General features: G+C 39.7%; 1 protein-coding gene across 5 annotated transcripts in view; it reads left to right on the top strand.

Moving 5' to 3' along the window:
* Positions 1-22361, top strand: part of LOC122684422 — a 438645-nt gene that overhangs the window by 45872 nt on the left and 370412 nt on the right. For all 5 annotated transcript variants that reach the window (XM_043888555.1, XM_043888521.1, XM_043888538.1 and 2 more), the window contains exon 2: positions 15310-15420. In XM_043888555.1, coding sequence (XP_043744490.1) covers positions 15361-15420 — 60 coding nt within the window. In that variant the 5' untranslated portion in view covers positions 15310-15360. The remainder of the gene's footprint in view (positions 1-15309; positions 15421-22361) is intronic.

The raw sequence follows: 22361 nt of genomic DNA, 5'->3' as shown, positions 1-22361 counted from the left end.
CATGCAAACTGCCAGGCTGGAAGAAGCACAAGCTGGAATCAAGATTGTTGGGAGAAATATCAATAACCTCAGATACACAGATGACACCACCCTTATGGCAGAAAGTGAAGAAGAACTAAAAAGCCTCTTGATGAAAGTAAAAGAGGAGAGTGAAATGTTGGCTTAAAACTCAACATTAAGAAAACTAAGATCATGGCATCTGGTCCCATCACTTCATGGCAAATAGATGGGGAAAAAATGGAAACAGTTATAGACTTTATTTTGGGGGGCTCCAAAGTCACTGCAGATGGTGACTGCAGCCATGAAATTAAAAGACACTTGCTCCTTGGAAGAAAAGCTATGACCAACCTAGAGAGCATATTAAAAAGCAGAGACATTACTAGGCCAACAAAGGTCTGTCTAGTCAAAGCTATGGTTTTTCCAGTAGTCATGTATGTATGTGAGAGTTGGACTATAAAGAAAGCTGAGCACCAAAGAATTGATGCTTTTGAACTGTGGTGTTGGAGAAGACTCTTGAGAGTCCCTTGGACTGCAAGGAGATCCAACCAGTCCATCCTACAGGAGATCAGCCCTGAATATTCACTGGAAGGACTGATGCTGAAGCTGAAACTCCAATACTTTGGCCACCTGATGTGAAGAACTGACTCACTGGAAAAGACTCTGGTACTGGGAAGGATTGAAGGCAGGAGGAGAAGGGGACAATAGAGGATGACACAGTTGGATGGCATCACCGACTGGTTGGACATGAGTTTGAGTAAACTCCAGGAATTGGTGATGGACAGGGAAACCTGGTGTGCTGCAGTCCATGGGTTCGCAAAGAGTCGGACACGACTGAGCAACTGAACTGAACTGAGTGCTGTGTACACTATACATTAGGTTTGTTGTTTAGTCACTAAGTTTTGTCTGGTTCTTTTGCGATCCCATGGACTGTAGCCCACTGGGATACTCTGTCCAAGGAATTTCCTAGACAAGAATACTGGAGTGGGTTGCCATTTCCTTCTCTGGGAGATCTTCCTGACCCAGGAATCAAACCCATGTCTTCTGCATTGGCAGGTGGATTCTTTACCACTGAGCTACCTGGGAAGCCCAGGAGTGAAAGTGCAGAGTCTTAACCACTGGACCACAAGGGAAGTCCCTGGCAATATATGTTAGGTAGTCGGTACATGTTTATTGTCTAGATGAACTGCATGGAGCATGTGCATCAGGATTTGAGCTGAGTTTCTCCTAGATGTAACTGGAGAAAGTGTCTGCCCAGTAAATATTATTTGTAGGATACCAGCCAACCCAGTACTGCATTTTGGACTCTTCTGTTGGCTATGATGGCTGCTCCATTTCTTCTAAGGGATTCCTGCCCACAGTAGTAGATATGATGGTCATCTGAGTTAAATTCACCCATTCCAGTCCATTTTAGTTTGCTGATTCCTAGAATGTCAACGTTCACTCTGGCCATCTCCTGTTTGACCACTTCCAATTTGCCTTGATTCATGGACCTAACATTCCAGGTTCCTATGCAATATTGCTCCTTACAGCATCGGACCTTGCTTCTATCACCAGTCACATCCACAACTGGGTGTTGTTTTTGCTTTGGCTCCATTCCTTCATTCTTTCTGGAGTTATTTCTCCACTGATCTCCAGTAGCATATTGGGCACCTACTGACCCAGGGAGTTCATCTTTCAGTGTCCTATCTTTCTGCCTTTTCATACTGTTCATGGGGTTCTCAAGGCAAGAATACTGAAGTGGTTTGCCGTTCCCTTCTCCAGTGGACCATATTCTGTGAGACCTCTCTACCATGACCCATCCATCTTGCAATCAAAACGACAGAATGATCTCTGTTCATTTCCAAGGCAAACCATTCAGTATCATGGTAATCCAAGTCTGTGCCCCGACCAGTAATGCTGAAGAAGCTGAAGTTCAGTGGTTCTATGAAGACCTACAAGACCTTTTAGAACTAACACCCCAAAAAGATGTCCTTTTCATTAGAGGGGACTGGAATGCAAAAGTAGGATGTCAGGAAACACCTGGAGTAACACGGAATTTGGCCTTGGAGTACCGAATGAAGCAGGGCAAAGGCTAATAGGGTTTTGCCAAGAGAACGCACTGGTCATAACAAACACCTTCTTCCAACAACACAAGAGAGGGCTCTACACGTGGACATCACCAGGTGGCCAACACCGCAATCAGATTGATTATATTCTTTGCAGCCAAAGATGGAGAAGCTCTATAGAGTCAACAAAAACAAGACTGGGAGATGACTCAGATCATGAACTCCTTATTGCCAACTTCAGACTTAAATTGAAGAAAGTGGGGAAAATTAATAGAGCATTCAGATGTGACCCAAATCAAATCCCTTATGATTATACAGTGGAAATGAGAAATAGATTTAAGGGACTAGATCTGATAGACAGAGTACCTGATGAACTATGGACAGAGGTTCATGACATTGTACAGGAGACAGGGATCAAGACCATTCCCAAGAAAAAGAAATGCAAAATGGCAAAATGGCTGTCTGAGGAGGCCTTACAAATAGCTGTGAAAAGAAGAGAAGTGAAAAGCAAAGGAGAAAAGGAAAGATATTCCCATTTGAATGCAGACTTCCAAAGAATATCAAGGAGAGATAAGAAAGCCTTCCTCAGTGATCAGTGCAAAGAAATAGAGGAAAACAATAGAATGGGAAAGACTAGAGATCTCTTCAAGAAAATTAGAGATACAAAGGGAACATTTCATGCAAAGATGGGCTCAATAAAGGACAGAAATGGTATGGACCTAACAGAAGCAGAAGATATTAAGAAGAGGCGGCAAGAATACACAGAAGAACTATACAAAAAAGATCTTCATGACCCAGATAATCACAATGGTGTGATCACTCACCTAGAGCCAGACATCCTGGAATGTGAAGTCAAGTGGGCCTTAGGAAGCATCACTACGAACAAAGCTAGTGGAGGTGATGGAATTCCAGTTGAGCTCTTTCAAATCCTAAAAGATGATGCTGTGAAAGTGCTGCACTCAATATGCCAGCAAATTTGGAAAACTCTGCAGTAGCCACAGGACTGGAAAAGGTCAGTTTTCATTCCAATCCCAAAGAAAGGCAATGCCAAAGAATGTTCAAACTACCGCACAATTGCACTCATCTCACATGTTAGTAAAGTAATGCTTAAAATTCTCCAAGTCAGCTTCAGCAATTTGTGAAATGTGAACTTCCAGATGTTCAAGCTGGTTTTAGAAAAGGCAGGGAAACCAGAGATCAAATTTCCAACATCACTGGATCACTGAAAAAGGAAGAGAGTTCCAGAAAAACATAGATTTCTGTTTTATTGACTATGCCAAAGCCTTTGACTGTGTAGATCACGACAAACTGTGGAAAATTCTGAAAAAGATGGGAATACAAGACCACCTGACCTGCCTCTTGAGAAATCTGTATGCAGGTCAGGAAGCACCAGTTAGAACTGCACATGGAACAGCAGACTGGTTTGAAATAGGAAAAGGAGTACATCAAGGCTGTATATTGTCACCTTGCTTATTTAATTTACATGCAGAATGCATCATGAGAAACTCTGGGCTGGATGAAGCACAAGCTGAAATCAAGATTGCCGGAAGAAACATCAATAACCTCAGATATGCAGATGACACCATCCTTATGGCAGAAAGTGAAGAAAAACTAAAGAGTGTCTTAATGAAAGTGAAAAGAGGAGAGTGAAAAAGTTGGTTTAAAGCTCAACATTCAGAAAACTAAGATCATGGCATCTGGTCCCATCACTTCATAGCAAATAGATGGGAAAACAGTGGAAACAGTGGCTGACTTTATTTTGGGGGCTCCAAAATCACTGCAGATGGTGATTGCAGCCATGAAATTAAGAGACACTTGCTCCTTGGAAGAAAAGTTATGACCAACCTAGACAGCATATTAAAAAGCAGAGACATTACTTTGTCAACAAACATCCGTCTAGTCAAGGCTATGGTTTTTCCAGTAGTCATGTATGGATGTGAGAGTTGGACTCTAAAGAAAGATGAGTGCCTAAGAATTGATGCTTTTGAACTGTGATGTTGGAGAAGACTCTTGAGAGTCCCTTGGACTGCAAGGAGATCCAACCAGCCCATTGTAAAGGAGATTAGTCTTGGGTGTTTATTGGAAGGACTGATGTTGAAGCTGAAACTCCAGTACTTTGGCCACCTGATACGAAGAGCTGACCATTTGAGAAGACCTTGATGCTGGGAAAGATTGAGGGCAGGAGGAGAAGGGGATGCCAGAGTATGAGATAGTTGGATGGCATCACCTACTCAATGGACATGAATTTGGGTGGATTCCGGGAGTTGGTGATGGATAGGGAGGTCTGGCGTGCTGCATTCCATTGGGTTGCAAAGAATTGGACACGACTGAGGGACTGAACTGAACTGAACTGAACCAACCCAGTCTCCTAAATTTGTCTTTACAGCTGGCTGACATCTGTAATTTCCTGTTAGTGATCACTTCAAGGTCTTGGTAGACATTAACCCAGTTAAGACATTATCTTGTCTAGGATTAGTAGAAAGTAACAAAGCAACAAGCCTGTTAGCAAGGATTAGCTTATCTGAGAGTGAAGAGATTGGTGGACAGAAATGGTAAATTTTGATGTCAGTAGGGTTTTGTGTGTGGGTTATTAGAGGGTGCATTGATCAGTGAGAATGACCTGGGGCACTGAAAGCTGTGAGTATCAGCTGGCATGAAAAGGGAGGCCAAATGCTGAAAAGAATATCCTGAAAGTCAGCTTAGCTTATGTTACTATTCAGCTGAGATCTTGCCCGACTGAGTCATAACATTTAGGAAAGAGGAAGCTCCAGGTGGGCTGTTTGCTTGAGCCTAAGTGCAGCTCTCCTCAGTTACAGAAGTGGGAAACCAGTCTCCTCGTGCCAGAGATCACTGGGTTCCTTGCGGTTTTGCAGGACAGTGCACTGTTACTCTCAGTAAAATAAATAAGGTTCAATTAAAAACAATTCCATATTTCAATCCAGGGCAGATCTTTGCCTTGTCTTTTACTGAAGTCTTGTTCAGTAGAGTTGCTGAGAAAGTTAATCTATCCACACGCAATTCATCACATGTGTTTATATTTCTAAAAGTTGCAGAGACGGAAATTATTGGCCTTACAAACCCTGTCTGTCTCACTATTAAATCTTTTGCAGACTGTTAAGCGGGGCTCATTTTGGAGCGTTGGAAGGTCCCAGAGCTGCACTGCCCCCGTTTCCTCCACTGGAAAAAATTCTGTTGGTATATGAAAATAGGTATTTAAATAAGCTATCTGAATTTTCAGAAATGACTCCAGGCATTTTCAGTCATTTGAGCAGTTAGGTAGAGACTCTCACATACAACTTTGGAGCCAGATTTACACAGTGTTTAAAATAACTCTTTCTAGAATTTAGCCACTTTTGGAAATTCTATGAACAGTTTTGAATGAGTACTCTATTATTCCATGGCTAATTTTAATAGCGTTATCTGCAACATCTTCTGATTTACTCCCTTTTCATCTGTTTCCACAGATACAAACAACAGTACCCAAACTGCCTGTACGTCTCCAGGATTTGATATGTTACAGCAAGAATTAATTTTCTTTCAGTGCCATTTTGATTATTTAATTTCTTTTATTTTTGTATACATGCAATGGCTCCTCCTTGATATTAAGTCCCATTTTAATTTTGTGGTTCAAGCCCGGTTGTCAATATGGTGGACTACGCTCTGAGCCTCATCCTGTCTCATCCTCTCCCTCCTACCCAAAAGGCAACTACTTCATACTCCCCATGTGGGTTTCCCTGGTGGCTCAGATGATAAAGAATCTGCCTGCAAGGCAGGAAACCTGGGTTCAACCCCTGGGTCAGGAAGATCCCCTGGAGAAGGGAATGGTTACTCAACCGCAGTATTCTTGTGTGGAGAGTTCCATGGACAGAGGAGCTTGTTGGGCTATTACTGTCCATGGGGTCTCAAAGAGTCGGACAGGACTGAGTGACTGACACTTCTCTTTTGTGCTCCCCATGCCTCACTTACCCTAGAATTAGCTTATCGTGAGCCTTTGTGTCCCATTCTCGTATCTAGAAATTCTAATCCCCATCTCAGCTGACAGTTCCTTCTTTCCTGTAAGACTTCTCTGGTTCAAGGATCAGCATAACCTGTGGCTCCTCAGTATTTAATTTGTTTATAAAGAATTAAGTCAATTAATTAATTACTTATTGATCATGATGCTTATGCACTGTGGTAAGCATTGCAAATACTATAAAATAATTATAAAATATACTTCTTTGCCTTCAGTTGTGATAGAATTATGACTTAAAGCATACTGTTAACATAAAATGCTAAATACTGTGATGTAAACACAGACAAAATATGATATGACTCAGTGGTTAAAGAGCAGTGCTCTAAATCCTAAGGACATTCAGTCTCTCAAGCATCTCTTTCCCTTAGACAGTTGGTATTCTTCCCTTAGATGGCCTCTCCAGGGCCAAGCCTACCTGATTGTAGTTTTCTGAGCTGTCCAACATGGTAGCCATTGGTCACCTGTGGCTACAAAGCAGTTGAAATGTTGCCGATGTAACTGAGAAATAAAAATTTAATTTCATTTATGTCTGCTGCTGCTACTGCTGCTGCTAAGTCACTTCAGTCGTGTCCGACTCTGTGCGACCCCATCTCTGGGATTCTCCAGGCAAGAACACTGGAGTGGGTTCCCGTTTCCTTCTCCAATGCATAAAACTGAAAAGTGAGAGTGAATTTGCTCAGTCATGTCTGACTCTTTGTGACCCCATGGACTGCAGCCTACCAGGCTCCTCTGTCCATGGGATTTTCCAGGCAAGAGTACTGGAGTGGGGTGCCATTGCCTTCTCCACATTTATGTCTACTTAATATAAATTTAGACTTAAAAATTAATATTCAATTCAACCACTGGAAAAACTTTTATATACATTTGGAACAGCTTGGGTTTGTAGTTTGCTTTTCCAAATGTACACTTTAATTAGTAAGATCTGAATACAGATCAAATGTTACTAGTGAAGATTTAAGTTGTGAATTGAGATGCGCTCTAAGTGTAAAATATGCCATGGATTGTAAAGACAAAGTGTAAATATATATATAAAATATCTCATTGATTTTTAATAATTTTACTGATTTATTTTTGGCTATGTTGGGCGTTTGTTGCTTTTCTGTAGCTGTGGTGAGCAGGGGCTCCTCTCTGGTTGTGATGCATGGTCTTCTCATTGTGGGGGCTTCTCTTGTTTTGGAATGCGGGCTCTAGGGTGCGAGGACTCAGTAGTTGTGGCTTCCGGGCTCTGGAGCACACGCTCAGTAGTTGTGGTGCTCAAGCTTAGTTGCTCCATGGCCTGTGGGATCTTCCTGGATCAAGGATCAAACCCATGTCTCCTGCATTGGCAGGAGGATCCTTTACCAGTGAGCCATCCAGGAAGCCCTCGTTAATTTTTAAAAAAATTGAATACATGTTGAAATAATATTCTGAATGTGTTGGGTTAAATAAAATACATTCTTAAAATTTCTTCCCTTTTTCTTTTTTTTACTTTTAAAAAATGTGAGTACTAGAAAATCTTATATTACACATGTGAATTGCAGTGTCATCTTTTGGATGGCATTGCTTTAGATAAACAAGATCTATGCTAGATTCCCACATGTACATGGACCTCAGGGCCAATTACTCCAGTGACGTTTATTGGTCGTCTAGAACTCTGGTGCATCTTGGCCTTCTGCTGATCCTACCATATCAACTTCAGGTTGTATTTAAAAACATAATCCTGGACTGTCATATGCTGTTGGAGATCTGTATTTCTCTATTCATTTGACCCTTTATGAACGGATATACCTTAAAATTTCATTTTGATATTTGTCTCTTTATGAATAACCGTATTCTTTCTTGTCCACTCCTTTGTGTATTGGCTACAATGACTTTACTGCCTATACTAGACTTTCTTCTTTTTTATCAATCTTGTGTGAGAAAATTTGCTCATTTTTGGCTGTAGCTTATTGCAATCCTTACATTCTGGGAAAATCTGATTTTGGTTTCTGACTTTGAGCCCTTCTTCCTTGCACCCCTCCCTACTTTATTCCAGGTAAACTAGAGGATAATGGGAGCTCTGGGGGAAGCCACTCAGATTCCACATGCATAAATCCATGCAAAACAGTGTGTACTCATGACACTTGGAGTGCATGAGACTCGGGGCTCTCTCTTTTTAAATTCTTATTTTCTGAAGTCTTTTGTACTTGGTTTTTAAAAGTCTTTGTCTGCTTCACCAAATGACTATTCATCATGCGTCAGATACAGGTCCAGTGTAGCAATTTCCCTAGGCAATTCCTCTCTTCTTTGGGAGATGAAGTCCAAAATATTTGTTTTATTTAACATGCTGCACAGTTTAACCCTGATTGCATGTCCACTTTTACCTCCAGCAAGTAACTCGAAACCATCCTGGTCTCTGTCTTTTCTGGCTCCCCTAGCATTAACTCTTTATATCACATGCTACTGCTGCTCTTCCAGATTTTTGAAGTAGAGATAACAGTGTTTAGCATGAGTGAGAGTTGTGAAACTGTAATAATAATAATAATTGACATTCATATAATGCTCAGCATGTGCTAGGCACTGTTCTAGACAGTGTATATGTATCTTCTTTTATTTCCTCTCAATAACCTATGAAGTAAATAGTTGTGATCTCATTTCACGAGGGAGAGATTGAGGTATAGGGAAGTTAAACACCTTGTCCAAGGCCACACAGCTAATTAGTGGCAGAACTAGAATTCAGTCACGCTTTCAGGTCTATATTTTTGTATTGAGCTAAATTGTTTTGGAGACTTTGTCCTAGGCATTTAACATGGATTATCTCACTTAATCTTCACAACAGGTAGGGAAAGTGACCTCAGAATATAAAGTAACAAAAAGGATTTTGGAAGTGAAAGACATTCCAATGGACCAGACAAATGGCAATTACTCAAGAAACTCAAGTTTTGACGATGCCTTAGGCCTGTGATGATTTCTGGCTCACTACTTGTGTTGTGTAAATAAAGTTTTATTGTATCACAACAACACTCCATCATTTATGTATGCTCTTCCAATTCAATGGTAGGACCGAATAGTTGTGGCAGAGATTTTATGCCCACCAAAGCCTAACATTTTTCCATCTGGCTCTTTGTAGAAAATCTTTCCAAACCCTGGATGCGCCACACCTGAGGAGTACATACACTTTGCAATTAATGTTAAGATTCTACATTAAGAGAAGTGATTATTTGCTACTGCCTGCCCAAAGCACTTTCTTTGAAGACTCCCTTTGTGTTCTCTGAGAGAAGGTTGGGAGATCTAAGAAGTACTAACAGTTTTTTCATTTCCTGTGGCTCAGATCAGCACAAAAGCCCTTCATCCTCCACCATGTATTGATTCCTTCTATGGCAGGTGTCTCACTGCTTGATCCAATTGATACGTCCTTGAAAAGCTGATTTAAATCAGTTTGGTACATTGAAACACATTTTCTCTTCATTTATAGTTTGTCTCTGCTTTTTAATGTGCTGTCTAGGTTTGTTATAACTTTTCTTCCAAGGAGCAAGCGTCTTTTAATTTCATGGCTGCAGTCACCATCTGCAGTGATTTTGGAGCCCAAAAATATAAAGTTTGTCACTGTTTCCATTGTGTCCCCATCTATTTGCCGTGAAGTGATGGAACCGGACGCCATGATCTTAGTTTTTTGAGTGTTGAGTTATAAACCAGCTTTTTCACTCTCCTCTTTCACCTTCATCAACAGGATCTTTAGGTCCTCTTCACTTTCTGCCATTAGGGTGGTATCATCTGCATATCTGAGGTTGTTGATACTTCTCCTGACAATCTTGATTCCAGCTTGTGCTTCATCTAGCCTGGCATTTCACCATGATGTGCTCTACACAGAAGTTAAATAAACAGGGTGACAATATACAGCCTTGATGTACTCCTTTCCTAATTTTGAACCAGTCTGTTGTTCCATGTCTGGTTCTATCTGTTGCATGTTGACCAGCATACAGGTCTCTCAGGAGTCAGGTAAGATGGTCTGGTATTCCCATCTCTTTAAGAATTTTCTACAGTCGGTTGTGATCCACATCGTCAAAGCTTTAGCATAACCAGCGAAGCAAAACTAGATGTTTTTTCTGAAATTCTCTTGCTTTCTCCATGATCTAACAAATGTTGGCAATTTCATCTCTGGTTCCTCTGCCTTTTCTAAATCCAGCTTGTACATCTGGAAGTTCTCAGTTCACGTACTGTTGAAGCCTAGTTTGAAGGATTACCTGTTTTATGCTGAATACAGAGTTGGGTAGCATTGGTGATTTTTTTTTTTATCATTATTAAAAGATACAAGTAATGGCAATGCTAAAGTCATATAAACCTATCTTCATTATTATTATTGAAAGTAATAATAAATTACATAAGTGCTGCCATGTGCTGGCCCTCATTCTAAGTGCTTAGCACTCATGAGCTAATCATTCCAGCCACTGTATGAATTCAGTCCTATTGTTGTCCTCACTTTGCAATATGTACTTTGAAATGTGTCCTTTGTAATAGATATTTTACACTAATAGAGGTAAAAGGAGTTAACCCACTTGTAAATAATAGTGTATAAAATAGAGGGTTAATTGATGAGTTTATTTTTTTAAGTTAGTTATAGTGCTATGTATTCAAAAGTGTTACGATTTTTTAAAGCTATTGTGATATATCCAGAAAACACACTGTATCATGAATAAAGGATTCCATTTGGACACTAGAAGTTGTCTTTTTCATATCAGAAAATTGAGACTTGTAAGATGAAGTGGAAATCTTTGTGGGTCATTGATTCATTCATTACTTAGCATTTATTTATTTTATATTCACTACAGTCCATTTCCTCCTCATAAGCAGAGAAGTAAATGTATTATTAAACAAGAAAGTAAACATATTATTAAAGTGAGGATGATGAAGAGGGGTTCAAGCAGCATGGATGGAGTGGTGATATAAAGAGCAGTAGAGAGATCCTGTGACTTAGCACAGGCTGGTCAGGGGAGAGTCTGCGGAGAGAATTTAGGCTTTGAGTTTAAGAATGAAAAGGAGCCAGCCACATGCAAGGATGTGGGAGGGAGTGGCCAGGCAGATAGGAGGAACAGCATCTCTAAGATGCTATAAAGAGAGTCTGATGGATAAGAATCTGCCTGCCAATGCAGGGGATGTGGGTTTGATCCCTGGTCCAGGAAGATCCCAAATGCCGCAAGGCAACCTTAAGCCCGTATGCCATAACTACTGAGCCGTGTGCCTGGAGCTTGTGCTTTGCAGCGAGAGAAGCTGCCTTAGTGAGAAGACAACACACAGCAACTAGAAAAAGCCCATGCAGCAATGCAGCCCCAGTACAGCCAAAAAATAATTAATAAAATACATTAAAAAAAAAAAAAAAACCTATGAGGAGAGAGCTAGAGTTTAAACTCATTGATTCATGAGATTTTTCTCCCCTCCGGGAAAGTTCTGTGATCTGCTCACTCCTGCCGGTCCCTACTAGCAAAACCACACATGCATTAAAATATTTTCATTGTCAGAATAGTAGTAAAATATTTTCATGTCAGTTATTGTAGCTGCATTTAAAGATAAGCTACAATATTAACTAGTAGAAAATGACTTTTTAAAAAACCCCAAACCTTTGGAGTAATGTGAATACGTGGAGTACTGTCAGCAGATCCTGGAGGGCTGAGCATGAGACCACCATGCTCCCCTCCCTCCAAAAAAGAAAAATGACAAATTAGTCATTAAGATATATAGATTGTTATTATAAAGGGCCCTGCATGTGTATCACATAAAGGACTTACACAGCAATTCATTGTCAAAAAGATAACAGCATGTAAATTTCCAAGAATCAACTTGGCATCACTGGAAAAATCATACTCTGGAGACCCAGACACTAGACAGTTCCACAGCAGCTGAATCATAAAGATGTTTACAGATCAATAACCCTCAACCTTGCTGCATGAAAAACCATCTTCATCAACAGAGTGTTTCAGGGAGCTACAAAAGCCGATGAGATATTAGCACAGGTGGGCTTTTGCATGCATGCATGTATGTGATTTTCACAAGGTCATTGTTGGCATTTAGTTTTGATATTCCAATATTAGATAGTAAAATGATATCATATCCCAAATACATGATAATGTATTCTCCTACCTTTTAGGGGGAATAATATGCTTTTCAAACCATCCTCAAATAACTAGAGAAGAGAGGAGTTACTGGAATCTGTTTAGTTTGGGGCAACAGTCTAAGTTTCTGTTCTGGCCCTTATGTCCTTGATACTTGGTTTCTTCATTTGTGAATTTAAAGATTAACAATGAAAGTGAACGTGAGAATGTTAATTGCTCAGTCATGTCTGACTCTTTGCGACCCCATGGACTGTAGCCCCCAGGGTCCTCTGTCCATGGAATTCTCCAAGCAAGAATAGTGGAGTGAGTGCCATTTCCTTCTCCAGGGGATCTTCCTGGCCCAGGGATTGAACCTGGGTCTCCTGCGTTGCAGGATGATTCTTTACCATCTGAGCCACCAGGGAAGTCCAAATATTAATAGGAACCGCTTCAAAAAGCTCTTGATTTCCAAAGCACATATGTCATTGAAGTATTACTGAGAAAAATAGAATGGGAATTTTATTTCATACCAATTTTTTCCCCGTAAATTGGAGATTGCTAACTATCTTTCTCTACTATATTATCCAACATAAACAAGTATATTCATACATCTATCTAATGAAAAATTTTTAAAAATTATTAAGCATTATTGAATGAGTACCATCTATTAATTTGTGGTTATATGGAGACAGTTAATATTTGAAATATTCTTTGTTGTTTAGTTGCTAAGTTTTATCCAACTCTTCTGCAGCCCACGGACTGTAGCCTGTCAGGCACCTCTGCCCATGAGATTTCCCAGGAAGGCATACTGGAGGGGGTTGCCATTTCCTCCTCCAGGGGATCTTCTCCGCCCAGGGATCAAACCCATGTTTCCTGTATTGGTAGGTGGATTCTCTACCACTGAACTATCAGAGAAGTCCCCCATTCAATATTTTACAAGATGTTTAAAAGACCTATGAACTGAGGATAACTTTTAGGTTGTTTCCATCTCATTGTTGGCTATTGATTGAAAAGCTATTAAAGAAGGAACTTTATCATATGGCAGATGTGTTACATGCATTGAATTCATACAAGTTTTATGATAGTTATAATGGCATTTTTATCTCCATAATACAGATGAGTTTATTGAGACTCGGAATATTATTAACTTGCTGAAGTTAACAAAAGCATTAATTAAGCAGCAGAATAGAGGTTGGAACCTTGGCTTGTGTGGATTCCAAGTTCTCTTAGCATGCCCTTACTGCCTCTCTGTTTTATTGTCTTGGAGTGATCTTGACATAATCTAATTGCTTGAATAATAATCAGCTATTCTAAGGACTTCATAATCTGGCATGAGTGTAACTTGACTATGGTGTGGTTGATTTGGTCCAGTATATACACATTCAGATGCCTATTTTTAAGACAGTAAAACCACAGATACCTTCACTGATTTGACTGCTTAATATTGCAAAAAAAGCAAAACAAAAGAGCCCTTTAGTGAAGTTTATAACTGAGTTTACCAGTCAAATTCAATCAAAATGTTAGACTTGGATGATGTGTGTATAACCAGACTAAATATTTATACTTAGATAATAATATTGAAATACTAAATTTTATGTACTCCATTCAGTAAAATACAGCTGATGAATTAACTAGTAAACTATTATTTTAAAGGATTGCATTATAATGGCAATAGAGATTATATAGAATTAATTATATATATATATATATTGAAATCTTTATGGATAATATAGGATGATGTCTAGGGTTTGCTATAAAATGTTACAACCAAAAAACCCTCAAAAACAAGCAAACCAAAAAATCAGTAGGTTGGATGGAAGAAACAAGATTGGTAAAAAATTGTTAAAGTTGAGAGTATATGGGAATTCATCTCTTGTATATGTTGTAATCTCTTTATATAATAGAGTTTAAAAAAGTAATCAACTGGTCATCCATTAGGTTGAGGCTAGAAATCAGAAAGTTTGATTGCTCCAATTGAATATATGTTCAGATTTTTGGCTGTATTTTGGTGGCTAAAAATTTGTATTTCAAATGTTAGCATAATCATGCAGCATCCAGAATGTATATCTTCAATAAGCCCTGATCTCATTAAGTATATTTTGATAAGGTATAACTTAATGATATAAAGGTATGAATCTCAGACATATATAATACTGATAGTCTGTGTTCTTGACGAAAAGAGATCTGGCTTTTGGATCATATTTAAATTCAAATTTTTACTCCCCTGAAGATAGCACAAAGATATGGCTTTAATACAAATCTTACATGTTTTCACTGAATTTTGATTAAAAATCATACTTCCACTCAAATAATAGATCCTAAAGAATTGATGGCATATTGCTTCTTTTATGCTACTAGTATGTGATTATTTTTCTTTTGTTATCAATTTAAACTATGTCATCAAAGCAATTATGCCTACATTCTGCAAAATCTCATGTAATTAAAGACATCTTATTAAAATGATACTTGCTATGTAACTTTATTTTACTATATAACACGAAACAAACTCTTTAGTTTTATGCTTTTAAAGTATGCAAATAAATGAGAAATTCTCTTTTCTATTGCTAGAAGAACAGTTGCTCACTTTTTCCAATCATTTAAAAAGTTTATCTGTTTTTTAATTTATTTTTAATTGGAGAAGAATTGTTTTACAATGTTCTTTTGGTTTCTGCCGTACAACACGAATCAGTCATAGTTATATATATTCCACCCCTGAACCTCTTTCCCCTCCCCTCCACTTCTCTAGGTCATCACAGAATGCCAGGCTGGGCTCCCTCTGTTATATAATAGCTTCCTACCAGTTATATATTTTACACGTGATAGTGTATATATGTAAATGCTACTTTCTCAATTCATCTTTTAATAGCATTTTTTTCTAAATCAGGTCATTACAATTATTAAGCATCATTCTTTGGCCCTAGGCAAATTGTGAAGTTAGACTTTGGGCTTCTCTGGGGCTTAGACAGTAAAGAGTCTGCCTATAAAGCAGGAGACCTGGGTTCAATCCCTGGTTTGGGAAGATCCCCTGGAGGAGGGCATGGCCACCTACTCAGTATTCTTGCCTGGAGAATCCCCATGGATGGAGGAGCCTGGTGGGCTACAATCCATGGGGTTGCAAAGGGTCAGACATGACTGAGTGACTAAGCCCAGCACAGTGAGCTTTCCTTCCAGCCACTTACTTGTTTCTTGTGGCATCATTTCCTCCCAGATCTACAATCGCATTGGAGCAGCAATGCATCACTGGAGTTGAGGCCCTTTAATGCTCACTGCTGACCCCTGTCTTCATAGCATCGTGCTGATGACCGTTCGTGGTTTAAAGGTAAGCATGCCTTGGGAGATCTTCAAGGAGTGCTAGAAGTGCCAAGCCACAGTTTTCATGTGCTGGCGTTTTTGGTTGTCTGTCTTTTTATGTTTTATTTTTTTACAGTTATTTATTTTAATTGGAGGCTAATTACTTTACAACATTGTGGTGGTTTTTGCCATACATTGACATGAATCACCCACGGGTGTACATGTGTCCCCAACCCCAAACCTTCCCACCTTCCCTCCCCATCCCATCTTTCTGGGTTGTCCCAATGTACAGGCTTTGAGTGCCCTATTTCATGCATCGAACTTGGACTGGTGACCTATTTAACAAATGATAATATACATGTTTCAATGCTGTTCTCTCAAATCATCCCACCCTTGCCTTCTCCCACAGAGTCCAAAAGTCTTTCCTTTATATCTGTGTCTTTTTTGCTATCTCGCATATAGGGTCATCATTACCATCTTTCTAAATTCCATATAATGTGTTAATATACTGTATTGGTGTTTTTCTTTCTGTCTTACTTTACTCTGTATAATAAGCTCCAGTTTCATCCATCTCATTAGAACTGATTCACATGTATTCCTTTTAATGGCTGAGTAATGTTCCATGGTGTATATGTACCACAGCTTCCTTATCCGTTTGTCTGCCGATGGACATCTAGGTTGCTTCCATGTCCTGGCTATTATAAACAGTGCTGCGATGAACACTGGGGTACATGTGTCTCTTTCAGTTCTGGTTTCCTCGGTATGTATGCCCAGCAGTGGGATTGCTGGGTCATATGGCAGTTCTATTTCCAGTTTTTTAAGGAATCTCCACACTGTTCTCCATAGTGGCTGTGCTAGTTTGCATTCCCACCAACAGTGTAAGAGGGTTCCCTTTTCTCCACACCCTCTCCAGCATTTATTGCTTGTAGACTTTTGGATAGCAGCCATCCTGACTGGCGTGTAATGGTGCCTCACTGTGGTTTTGATTTGCATTTCTCTGATACTGAGTGATGTTGAGCATCTTTTCATGTGTTTGTTAGCCATTTGTATATCTTCTTTGGAGGAATGTCTGTTTAGTTCTTTGGCCCATTTTTTGATTGAGTTGTTTATTTTTCTGGTATTGAGATACTTGTATATTTTGAGTTTTTATCCAGAAAAGTACGTTAACTTTTTATTTTTAGTTTGTTAAAAACTTTTTATTTTGTATTGGGGTATGGCTGATTAACAGGCAGCATTGTGATAGTTTCAGATGAACAGTGAAGGGATTCAGCCATACATACACATGTAACCATTCTCCCCCAAACTCCCCTCCCAAGAGATACATTAGGCAACAGTAGGCACTATCTGTGTGTATTTTAAAGCTATATCACAAGATTTCAAAGACGTTTCCAGCTTGAAAGTAGGTTGCTTTGGGAGCTGACCTCCAACTCGGGTGTATGTATTCACTCTTCAGTCGTCTCATCAGTGATGCCTCAGCAGAAAAATGTGAGAAGGGCCAGAACATGACCTCTCTTACGCACGTTTATGTTCCAGCTTGATTTGAATAAAGTGGCCAATGGCATTCTATGAAGTTTTGGGAACAGAGATACTTTGGAAAGGGGTGATTTTACTATTAATATTTTACTACTGTTTTGCTATTACTATTGCTTTTACTATTTTCAAATTGCTCCTTTGCAGATAGTTACCTTCATTTAGAGAGATTCTGGAATGTTGCAGCATATGCGTTTTGTTTAATACAAACAGGCTTGGCCATTGCCTTTAAGACATGTACAAATAATAAAGGAAATCACAACACAAAAGCAAATTCTGTTGGTGTAACAGCGTGTAGGGTCAAGAGCTAGTCTAATTCTCCCATTTCCTATTTCAATTAGAGGAAAGATGTGCTTCAGTTTAAATAACATCTTTCCCCTTTTCCACTTCCTATATCAAGTACATTAAAAAATGTCCCTGGTTCTAGAGTTCCCTTTTCTTTTAATTATATGTAAAACGTAATATCTGAAATGTAAAACACTGTATCAGTGTTTTAGCTAGAAATAGAATGATAGTTTGTAAACTTAAATGTCAAGTTATTTCCTTGCTAATCTAAGAGAATTTTGTCCCAAAATTTGGACTTGGAAACTATCACAAAAATGAATGGCAATGTAGGATAAAATATGCTAATGGGGCCTTTCAGCGTGTCTGCCAATGGTTAAAGATGAGGAGCTCTGAGTTTGGGTTTTACTTTAGTCGTTTATATCACAGTTAATATGAAAAGAAAAAAATAGAGGGCAGCAGGAGAGGCTCCTTGCTGGCAAATTGAGTTCCTTGGGAAAAAAGCAAAAGAGGGAAGCCAGTTTCATCAAGGGAAATTATATTACACCAATCACGATGATTGATCCTATGTGGGCAGAAGACACATGGAAACAATTTAAATGTCCATAAAACTACTGCTTTCAGGCTTAGTGGCATTTTCCTTATCAGGATCGCTGCTTTTGGGGCACTGTAGAGATTCCATTGTTCCAGGAAAGAATAAGAGGTTTGGTGCATTCTTCCTTGTTATTCGATTTGGAAAATGTGGGAAAAGGGGAGCAATTGGTACTTTTTCCTTGTCTGCTGCTTCTCTGATAATGAGAATTTTCCTCAGAAGCTCTTGTCAACGCTCAATTCAAATACCCCATGTTAGTGAATTCTGAAGAATTTAGAAAAGGTATTTTATTTAGTATCCCATCTCCCACCTTTTATTATTTTTTTTTAGCTGACTCAGTTTCCATCTAGAATATAGGAATTCAATGAGGTGGGCTGTCTTTATAAAACGAAAGCAAAGATCATAATCACCGTTAAGTGGGTATTTCATGGGCGTTCCTGGTGGTGGCTCAGTGGTAAAGAATCTGCCTGCCAACACAGAAGATGGGTGTTGGATCCCGGGTTTGGAAGATCCTTTGGAGAAGGAAATGGCAACCCACTCCCCTATTCTTGCCTGGGAAACCCCATGGACAGAGGAGCCTGGCGGGCTACAGCCCATGGCATCGCAGAGTCGGATAGGACTTAGCAACTGAGCACACATGCTGGAGTTTACGTAGAAAAACTGCCTCCGTTTTGAAGTATGACTCTTTCTTAGAGTTAATTTAAGACGAGATAAGACAGCATACCTGCATATCTGCATATTTTTCTTCTTACATGTATGGAAGAAAAGTAAAAGCTTTGCAGAGTAGTGACATTTTCAAGAAAATTCTTCTTATGACCAGTAGCTTGCTTTCATTTGAGGTAGATTTTCTCCCAATGATGGTATTTTGTTTTTGAGGGGGAAAATGTAATGATTTTTGATGACAGTCTTTAGTAAAGGGATTATCTGATCTTTCAAGGTCATCTGGGACCTCTGGGCTCTGGCAGAAATTTTTCAGTATTATGCTAGACCGATTCTGATTGTGAGGACTGTCAGAAACCTGTGACTGATTGAAAGGATGGGAAGCGTTCCTCTGAGCTGCTAGCAGAATAAGATGTTTATTTTCAGTTGACTTACATTTTCTTAACAAAAAAAATAAAATTGGTTATTTGAATAATTTGACTTATTTAGAAGCCCTTATAGAGATCATTTATCTAGAGCATATGAACAGATCCTTTTCTTGAGTTTTGTATTTAGTGTTTGAATTCTGATTTCCCCGCATATTATCTTTGTGACCTGACATCACTAAACTTTAATTTTCTTGCTTGTAAAACAAGAATGATAATACCACTTAGCTCATAATGTTGTTGTGTTATTTATATTAGATAATCTCTTATCACAATACCTAGCATAATAAACACTAGCTATTATTACTCAGGTTCAAAATAATATACCTGGATTTCTTTTCACCTTTTAGCAACAAAGTAAAAATTCATAAATCCTTGTGGTAAAAGAGAGAGAGGAAGACATTCTTGAGAAGCTTGGGCATAAGGGCCTCAGGAACTCAAATTACCAATTATGTGTCTCCTGTTTCCCTTTTGTTCCCATGACGTACATTTCTCCAGCACTGACCTTGTCAAGATCTTCTCTCCTCTTTGTTTGATTTCAATTCCTCCCTGTTGCTTGCTATTCCTGAAAACACCAAATATTTTCCTTCTCTGGTCTTTGAAAATGTTATTTTCTCTGACTGAGATTCTCTTACCCTCCCATCTCTCTAAAATCCATTGAATTTTAAGCTGTTGTTCAAAGTTACATATTCTTCTATAAGTTATCTTCTGATTCACTCACTGGGTGTTCTTTACTCTCCTCTGACTACCATGGTCCTCTGAGCCTCTCTTAAACTGATGTCCTAACTGTGTGATAATAGTCTTATTTGCATGGTTCTGTATGCCCACGAAATTGCATATCCTGAGAGATGACCTGTAGGGAGTGATAGGCTGCAGAGAGGGCTTCCAGGTGGCGCTACTGGTAAAGAACCTGCCAGCCAATGCAGGAGACAGAAGAGACACAGGTTCGATCTCTGGGGTGGGGACGATCCCTTGGAGGAGGGCGTGGCAAGTCTCTCCAGTATTCGTGCCTGGAGGACCCCATGGATAGAGGAGTCTATAGGCTACGTCTACAGGTTTGCAAACAGTTGGACACGACTGAAGCGACTTAGTGGACGCACACGCAGGCCGTAGACGTGGATCTCTCAGTCAGTCAGTTCAGTGGCTCAGTCGTGTCCGACTCCTTGCAACTCCATGGACTGCAGCACGCCAGGCCTCCCTGTCCATCACCAACTCCGAGACCTTACTCAAACTCATGCCCATTGAGTCAGTGATGTCATCTAACCATCTGATCTCTGTCATCCCCTTCTCTTCCTGCCTTCAATCTTTCCCAGCATCAGGGTCTTTTCAAATGAGTCAGTTTTTTTGCATCAGGTGGCCAAAGTATTGGAGTTTTAGCTTCAGCATCAGTCCTTCCAGTGAGTATTTAGGACTGATTTCCTTTAGGATGGACTGGATGGATCTCCTTGCAGTCCAAGGGACTCTCAAGAGTTTTCTGCAACACCACAGATCAAAAGCATCAATTCTTTGGCACTCAGCTTTCTTTATAGTCCAACTCTCACCTCCATACATGACCACTGGAAAAACCATAGCTTTGACTAGATGGACCTCTTTTGGCAAAGTATTGTCTCTGCTTTTTAATATGCTGTCTAGGCTGGTCATAACTTTTCTTCCAAGGAGCAAGCATCTTTTAATTTCATGGCTTCAGTCACCATCTGCAGTGATTTAGGAGCCCAAAAAAATAGTCTGTCACTGTTTCCATTGTTTCTCCATCTATTTGCCATGAAGTGAGGGGACCAGATGCCATGATCTTAATTTTCTGAATGTTGAATTTTAAGCCAACTTTTTCACTCTCTTCTTTCACTTTCATCAAGAGGCTCTTTAGTTCTTCTTCACTTTCTGCCATGAGGGTAGTGTCATCAGCATATCTGAGGTTACTGATGTTTCTCCCAGCAATCTTGATTCCAGCTTGTGCTTCATCCAGCCCAGCATTTCTCATGGTGTCCTTTGCATATAAGTTTAAATAAGCAGGGTGACAATATACAGCCTTGATGTACTCCTTGTCTGATTTGGAAGCAGTCTGTTTTCCATGTCCAGTTCTAACTGTTGCTTCCTGACCTGCACACAGGCTTCTCAAGAGGCAGGTCAGGTGGTCTGGTACTCCCATCTATTGAAGAATTTTCCAGAGTTTGTTGTGGTCCACACAGTCAAAGGCTTTAGCATGTTCAATAAAACAGAAGTAGATATGTTTCTGGAACTCTGTTGCTTTTTCGATGATCCACCAGATGTTGACAATTTGATCTCTGGTTCCTCTGCCTTTTCTAAATACAGCTTGAGCATCTGGAATTTCACAGTTCATGTTCTGTTGGAGTCTGGCTTGAAGAATTTTGAGCATTACTTTACTAGCGTGTGAGATGAGTGCAATTGTGTGGTAGTTTGAACATTTTTTGGCATTGCCTTTCTTTGAGATTGGAATGAAAACTGACCTTTTCCAGTCCTGTGGCCACTGCAGAGTTTTCCAAATTTGCTGGCATATTGAGTGAAGCACTTTCACAGCATCATCCTTCAGGATTTGAAATAGCTCAAATGGAAATCCATCACCTCCACTAGCTTTGTTCGTAGTGATGCTTCCTAAGGCCCATTTGACTTCACATTCCAGGATGTCTGGCTCTAGGTGAGTGATCACACCATCGTGATTATCTGGGTCATGAAGATTTTTTTTGTATAGTTTTTCTGTGTATTCTTGCCACCTCTTCTTAATATCTTCTGCTTCTGTTAGGTCCATACCATTTCTGTCCTTTATTGAGCCCATCTTTGCATGAAATGTTCGCCTGGCATCTCTAATTTTCTTGAAGAGATCTCTAGACTTTCCCATTCTATTGCTTTCCTCTATTTCTTTGCATTGATCGCTGAGGAAGGCTTTCTTATCTCTCCTTGCTTTTCTTTGGAACTCTGATCTCTCAGATAACCATTTTAACTCCTCAGTAATTAGACCTCTTAACAGCACTTGACTTCCTGTGTTCTATCACATCTTCCATAACCATGAATTCTATACGCCCCCGCCCCAAACCCTTGACTTCAGTGGCCTCTCTTAAGCACGTAACAGACCTGAATTCCTCCCAGGGATAATCCCTCACCTGGAAAGGGATGGGGTATCTCCAGCTGCATCTTGTTACCCACCCTGTCCCCCAGTAAATGGCGCCCGTGGCCACGGGACATGTGGACTCTTCCGTGATGCAGACAGTGAATGGGTAACACATTACTTCCTAGGGCCTGGTTAAATAAGCAGGAAGCTAAGAGTACAATATATTCTCTTGACGCTTGAGTCTTAAGTCTCAGTTGACACTTTAGGTATTCAGTACGATAACGTAATATGGCAGGCTTTATCCTATAACTTAACTGGTGCACAACAATCTGTTTCACCGCAACCAGAGTGGGAAACCATAGCTTTAATCCTCACACCACTTCTCGCCTCCCCAGTGATGGTCAGTATACCTCCCT

Source organism: Cervus elaphus, chromosome 3 (genome assembly GCF_910594005.1).
Source record: "Cervus elaphus chromosome 3, mCerEla1.1, whole genome shotgun sequence".
In the NCBI taxonomy this organism is placed as follows: Eukaryota; Metazoa; Chordata; class Mammalia; order Artiodactyla; family Cervidae; genus Cervus; species Cervus elaphus.
Note: the sequence above shows the minus strand (reverse complement) of the source record. Positions and strands in the feature narration are given on the sequence as shown.